The following is a 7,118-nucleotide window of genomic DNA, read 5'->3' as shown; positions in this document are numbered from 1 at the left end:
TTTAAGGATGTTCAGTATTTTCCCCAGTTAGACTTAAGGGCAGTGCTCTTCCTCATCCCTTAGTCTGTTTACCAGGTAACCTTGAGAATATGGTATAATAGTATAAAGGTGGAACTCAAGCCAGAAATGTTGGGAATCCAGGTGTCTCCCAACTAAGGCCCTGATTATTTCCAGAAAAACATGTTGGAAATCTCTTGAGTTAACATATAAATCAGGCCTTGATGGGTTCCCATGGGAAGAGGGTGTTCTAGGCAGAGATAAAGAAGATAATAAGAACAAGGCATGTGTGGGGTTAAGGGGGTAGAATGGTGTAGCTAGAAAGATCAACAGTGGCCTACACGGGCCAGCTGGGTAGAGTAGGCAGGCGAGGAGTAAGAAAAATTGGGAAACATGGGTTAAAGGTTATTTTCTCATTTGCTGTAAAAGAAAATAGCAACAATTATTAACATTTTCCAGATTGTTGGGGAGACCATTGGGAATGGTGAGGATTGTGGTAAAATAGAGCTCTTGCAGGTTGTTTTCAAGCAGAAACTTAGATCCAGTAGTGCCAGAAATTTTTCAAGTTAAAAAATGATGGCAATGAATTAAACATACTCTATCAGCCAACCAAAACCTTCCTTTTAGATTACATCAGCTTTTTGGCTGGTTGTTTGTAATCTCTGTCCTAGGAATTGACCTAAATGGGAGTAGTTTGTATGACCCCAGTGGCTCAAAAGGCTGTTAAGAGGAACTGATGAAATGTCAAAATCCTGTAGAGAAACTCTAGAAAATGCAAACTAAACTATTGTGACAGAACACAGATCAGTGGTTGCTGGGGGTTGGGCGGGAAGGAGGGACTCCACAGGGGCATGTGGAAACTTCTAGAAGTGATGGATATGTTCACTATCTTGATTGTGGTGGTTTCATGGGTGCACATGTCAAAACTTATCAAATTGTACATTTTAAATATGTGCCAGTTACTGTATCTCAATTATATTTCAATAAAGCTGAGTAAAAAAAAATTCTTGGGGTACCTGAGTGGCTCAATCAGCTAAGTGTCCTGATCTCAGCTCAGGTCTTGATCTTAGGGTTGTGAGTTTGAGCCCCGTGTTGGGTGTGGGGCCTACTTAAAAGCAATTCTTGGGGCGCCTGGCTCAGTTGGTTAAGCATCTGCCTTCAGCTCAGGTCACGACCTCGGGGTCCTGGAATTGGCCAGGTGTCGAGCTCCCTGCTCATTGGGGAGTCTGCTCCTGCCCCCCCCCCAGCTCCTGTGCTCTCAAATGATTAAAAATCTTAAAAAAAAAAATTTCTTTATAAGCAGGAGCAGGCTGCTGCAATCCTAACTCCACTGTTAAGCCACACGTTTAAACACCCTTAGCTCATTCACTTCCAAAAAATCCAGTTTAGGATCATTCGAAAGAAGACGATTTAGAACTTTGCAACAGGTTTTTATTTTTGCTTTATATCTAGTACAGTGTTTGAAACCTAAAGAAATACATTTTCTCTTCAAATTTGGATGTGTATATAAATATCATTTGTCTGGACTCAGCACACTCAATGCCACGGTTTCTTGGCCTATGTCTGCTCTGCAATCATCAAACTTTGTCCGTCTACCCAGGGGCCCTGAGAACATGGAAAATAGCCAGAGTCTATAGTTCTTGGAAAACTAAAAGCAAATCTGGAAAGAATAAACCAATGGGGAAAAGTTTCGATTCACCTTCCTAGGGTCTTTAGCTGGGAACCCAAGCTGTTTTTGAAGGACATCCAGTCTGACCTCGGTGGATGGGACCTCATACCCACCTCCCACCCCTCCTTAGCTTCTTTAGTCATCAAAGGCAGTTCCCACAGAAGCTGGCTAAGAGAGACAATACCTAACTCCAGGGTCTGAGGGTTCTGGTAGAGGTGGACTCTTTTTAATGATATCCTGAGTCAAGAGGTTCCCAGCCAATCTCAGGATCTGAGCTTTGACTTCCTTCACTGGCCCCAGGGCATGGCAGAGTTTTTTCTCCCCAAACCCAGGAGCTGAAAATCTAATCTACACAGGGGAGGAGGACTAGCATTAGGAAAAGGGGTTTAGGTATGTGCTAACATGGACATCAGCAGTCAGGCTGGCCCAGAAATAGCGAGGTAGGCCCAAAACCACTGGAGACCTTTACGACACACTACAGAGACCTTTTTCCTGGGTGTTCGGGGCCCAACTTAATGTTGCTGCCCACACCCAGTTTTGGTTCTGCACATACCCCAGGCCTGATGCAAAATGCCCTCTCAGCGGAAAAATAACAGCTTTAATTCACAGACTTGATTGGTACTGACTTCAGATTCTTCCCTTGTCATGGTCTTAAAGTGGGGGTGGGGCTAGGGGGTAGACAGTGGGATGACGGAATTATTTACGAAGGCCTTGGACAAAGAGCAGTTAGTGCTTACCACATGGATCCCCGCAGGGCCAAATTCTCAGCTTGCTGGCTTAACAAAAAGACTTCAAAAGTTAAGACACAGAAAAAATACTGGACAAGATTGGTCTAGAATGTGCAATCCTAAACGGCTGTGGAAGAAACCTACTCAGCAATTTCTCAGTCTCACACTTACTCACTTCTAGGACAGTCCTACCTAGAAGATGTTGCTACTGGTTACGAGTACATCCTATGATTCAGTGCACTGAGCCTCACACCTTTCCCCAGGCTGCCAGGGAGGCCTCCAGCCAGCCTGTCCTCCCTACGGCTCCCTGCCTTCAACTGAAAATCCAGAATCTGGGCTCACAGATTATCTACTGAAGAATCCAAGATGATGGATACCAAGCTGAGTGAGTCTCAGGGAGAAGAGGAGGGAAGTACTGTTCATCTTCCCTTTTAGATTGCTGGAAACAAGTAGCTCTAGGGTATAGAGGGAAACAGGTAGACATGAGAACTTGGAAATCCAGTTCATTCTGTCAGATGGTTTTCATTTTAAACTAGTGTGACTTGAGAGAAAAAGTGTGCCTGAGAGCCTTCTTTCACTCCTCCTTGACCAAGTACAGTAGCAGCTATTATCTGTGCAGTTTAGCTCCAAAAAATAGGGCTCTTGGGAAGTGGCTTCCAGGGCAAAGAGTAGGAGTAGATCTAAGGTTCTTGGTAAAGGGGGAACAGCAAGGGTCCCCGAAAGCTGAGGTCATCAATGCCTGCTTTTTGGAAGAGTCATCTGTCCGCACTGCCCCAAGTAACCAGGCTGGCCAGCTGAAAGTGGAACCCATGAAGTTCTACCAGAAGGCAGCAGCCAGTGCCAAGGCCATGCAGTCACCTGGGGTCAGCTCAGAACTGAAGGCAGACTTGTAAGACCAAAGACTCTTAGTACTAGAGATGCTGGGGGTAGGATAACCAGAGGGGCTGGCAATAAAGAATAGCCAACAGTCTTTAAACACTTCAGCTAAAAGGCTCCTTAATGCCCTGACCCACACCTAGGTATCTCCACCTCCAGCGGAGATCTTAAATGGATATACCAGCCATGTGCCAGTATATGAAGATTCCAAAAACAGGTCTTTTCAAGTCTATTCCCGACAACAGGCTGTGGAGCCCCTTCATCCCTACAACATCCATTCAGAGACCTACCGGAGAGCAGACTGTGACCTCATTGAGGCCAGGGTCTGAAGTCCAGATCGGGGCTGCCCACGAAGAGTGGCTGTCAAGGCTGGGCTACGGAAATAATGTTTTGCTCTCCAAGAGGACCAAAGGAGAGAGGAGACACTGAAGATGTTATTTGCCCCTGTGGGCTGGCAGAATCTCACCTGCTGACTGAAACAGGGGTAGAAAGAAATAATGGGAAAATATGGTGTGAGGAAGACGCCAACAAAGGAAAGCTCCTAGAGGCCACTTTATCTGATGAGAAATCTGTCCTCATGTTGCACCCTGGGAGACTTCAGCCTTTCTAGTCCCTGGAGAAAGCTGGCTTGTAAGCAGCAGCCAGATGGATCAGAAGTCTCCCATCTGGTATAGGCCCCAGATCTGAAGTACAAGATTTTAGAGTAGTTGGGAAAAGCAGGGTGTGTATGTCTCACAATAAAAATCTGGCCCCAATGACAGGGACTCAACTATTGCTTGAGATGTACACAATAGGTCCTACTAAAGTGCTTTGCCCTTTGGGTAAGGACGGAGGGGGGCAGGTGGCTTCTCTTTGAACTGTAGGGGGAAAGTTTTGTAATGGAGTCAGTGGGCCAAGTAACAGAGGTCCCGCCCCTTGTCTCCTTGTGGGCCGGTATTTGTTGTTCCTAAGCTGAAGAATAGCATCTGATGTACTAAGGTCAGGTACTAAAGTCTGACGTACTGAAGTGGCACAGCATTGGTGTGACTTTTCAGTGATAACTGCAAGCCCCACACCACCTTCCTCAGCAAATGGTTCTGAAGTCGGATCTCAACACTAGGAGACGGCAAAAGTCAAGACCAGTGGCCTACAGTGAGCACCTGAACTTTAGATCTGTAAGCAGAGGGGCAGGGATTTAACCTGAGCCAGAAGGGATTTGCAGGAATGGGAGTGAGAGTGGCACTGTCCCTGGGGACAGGCAATGACAGCTCGGCGCAGGCACAGGACCAACCGCAGTGGGGAAGCAGGGGCAGGGCAGACTGTGCCCACAGCTGCACAGTTGGTCTACACTTAGCCAGCAACTTTCTCCACTCCTCTCCCCAACAACTGGGCTTTACTCTCATGTAATCCACCAAAGCGTAGGCAAGCCACGGAGGCGCTGCTCTAGCTTTACTCAAAGAGAAAAGGCATTCGGATTATAACTGTCACAAGGAAGGGAAAAAACCCAAACCAGGCCCAAGGATCCCAAACAGGAAAGATACCAATAACTCTCACAAAAGTCCCGAGGCTGCTAAGTTTCTATGATCACTGGAGAGGCAGCTGTGTGTGATACTTTGTGGCCAGGGCTTTTGAGACTGGATCTGAGAAGGCAGACTGCTTTCTGGGTTTCCTGATATAAGCAGGACGCTTAGCAATAAGGACTAGAGTGGTAGACTTCTCCGGGCCCTGGGGCCATCCTTGCTCCCTTCAGGTACTGGGACAATCAGACCAGGCTGACCTGCTATATGAAGGTTCCAGAGCTAAGGGTTGGTCCCAGGTGGTGGCCCAGAACCTAAGCAGAGAGGAAAAGGACCAAGCCCAGGCTTCCTGAGCTAAGCAGCTTCCTCCTCTCTTTTTGGTCGTCCTCACAGTATCCTACTTATAGAAATTACAGACAGTTCTTCCTCTTGAGACCAAATAAGACTGACCTACCTAATATATAGAATATAAAAAAATACAGAACTTTTTGACATTCTCTCCTTTGGAAGTAAAATATACATGATCCAACTATGGAAGAGGAAGAAGGAAGGCCAAAGGCAGGGATCCCTGGCTATCCCAATACATGACACTCTCACTCCACCTCCTCTGCAACTTATGGGTCACCAGAGCAAGGACTTTCTCCTTAGGAGAGAGGAAGGACCACCGCCCCCTGTCTCGTGCTTAGGAGAAAATACAGCTACCTCAGAGGTTCATTCAACTCCGAGGGGAATTTTCAAGTAAACAAATGAAGCTGGGTCGCACCACTGGAAGGTGGGTAGGAAACATGGGATCAGTAGCGACACATGGGAAGACCCACCTGAAGGCCTGCACTCCTCCCCTCCACGCCCACTGGTGTACGTGCCCCTGGAGGGAAGGTGACCCCCCAAACTAAAGAGGTCTGCGGAGGGGTTAGAGGGAGGAAGGAACCTTTGTCTCACGGTGACCTCCCCCTCAGCCTCTAGTCCCAGACCATGCTGGCAGCTGGGATTCCTAAAACCAGGAACTCACGGCTCTTGGAAAGAGCAATCTTAATACAAGAAAAATGTGCAAAAGAAAAAAAAAATTAAATAACTCAATCCAAGCATACAAGATTAATATTCTGTCAGAGCAAGAACACTTTGTTTTGAATTTCTCCCCTCCCCTCCCACCCCCCACCTCTGGAATATTCCATCTGCTCAAGTACCCAAGATAAGAGTTACACAGATCAGGGCAGAGAACTGGGAAGGATGAAGGAAGATAAAAGGGAAGGAAGTCACCATGAAAGGAAAAAAAAAAAAAAATTTAAAAAGGTGCAAAATTGATTACCTCAGTCCTCCTTTGTCTACCCCTGGGCTCCTGGGTTAAAGACATATGTGCAGCCAAAATATAGTGTAAGGAAGAAAAACCCAACACGTCCCCTTCTTGTCACAAAACCCAAATGTGAGCCTCAGATGGTTCTGTCTGTCCAGAGGGTGCTCCCTCCAGGGAAGGGGGCGGAGCAGGTCAAGAGCACAGTTTCCAGGGCAGCAGAGGTGTGTGGTGGCTGATGATGGGGGGGCTGGTTTCCCGCCCACCAGAGGGCTGCTTTTCCGCTGGTTGGTGGTGCTTCCCATCCCCTCCCCTCCCCGGAGGCAGACATTATAGCTGGAAGCCCTCCATGGGGGCCTCAGGCTGCTGGAAGATGAACTGCTGTTGTGTCTCATCCACTTGGGGAGCCAGGCTGCTATCATCATCTTCTACACCAAAGTAGTGCTCAATAAGGTCGAAGGCCTTCTGGTAGATTTCCTGGTTCTCATGGCTCTGGAGAAACTCAATTTTATCCAAGCCTACGATGGCAGTGGCAAGAAGGAAGGAGGGACAAGAGTAAAATGTAACTGCTCTTCTATGGGGCCATGAAACATTTATGTTTTTCTTTCCCTGAGGTATGTTAGTGTTTATCAACGTAAGTAATACGATCAGATCTCTCTTTGACAAGAAAGAGGACAGCCAAGACTTCTTCCTAAAACTACACAGCCTCAAAGGAAAAAGACCAAAATGTCAGTTATACATCAGCTTCTAGTCCTGACTCTGCTTTAAATACCAGTGTGGCCTGGGCCAATCATTAGCTTCTCTGAAGCTCTCAGAGATGAGTGATGAACACTTTTACTGGAACTTGCTAGAAACTGAACTGAAAACATACCTTCCAGTGCCTGTTTCTCTCATCAATTCTGGAGCTCTATTTTTGCATCTGCGCCATGCCTACTTACTGGGCAGAGCCTATCAAAAAGAGAAGTGGCTCTATTGCTCCTCAGAGGGAGAATGAAATGATGGGATAAAACCTTGTTCAATGATGACCCCCTAAATCCCACAGCCTTACATGTAAACTACCTTGG

General features: G+C 46.9%; 1 protein-coding gene across 7 annotated transcripts in view; it reads right to left on the bottom strand.

Moving 5' to 3' along the window:
- Positions 1-1,411: 1,411 nt before the first annotated feature.
- KPNA6 (karyopherin subunit alpha 6) overlaps positions 1,412-7,118 on the bottom strand; it is a 57,684-nt gene continuing 51,977 nt past the window's right edge. For all 7 annotated transcript variants that reach the window (XM_027598252.2, XM_027598208.2, XM_027598217.2 and 4 more), the window contains one exon: positions 1,412-6,572. In XM_027598252.2, coding sequence (XP_027454053.1) covers positions 6,385-6,572 — 188 coding nt within the window. In that variant the 3' untranslated portion in view covers positions 1,412-6,384. The remainder of the gene's footprint in view (positions 6,573-7,118) is intronic.

This window comes from Zalophus californianus, chromosome 4 (assembly GCF_009762305.2).
Source record: "Zalophus californianus isolate mZalCal1 chromosome 4, mZalCal1.pri.v2, whole genome shotgun sequence".
In the NCBI taxonomy this organism is placed as follows: Eukaryota; Metazoa; Chordata; class Mammalia; order Carnivora; family Otariidae; genus Zalophus; species Zalophus californianus.
Note: the sequence above shows the minus strand (reverse complement) of the source record. Positions and strands in the feature narration are given on the sequence as shown.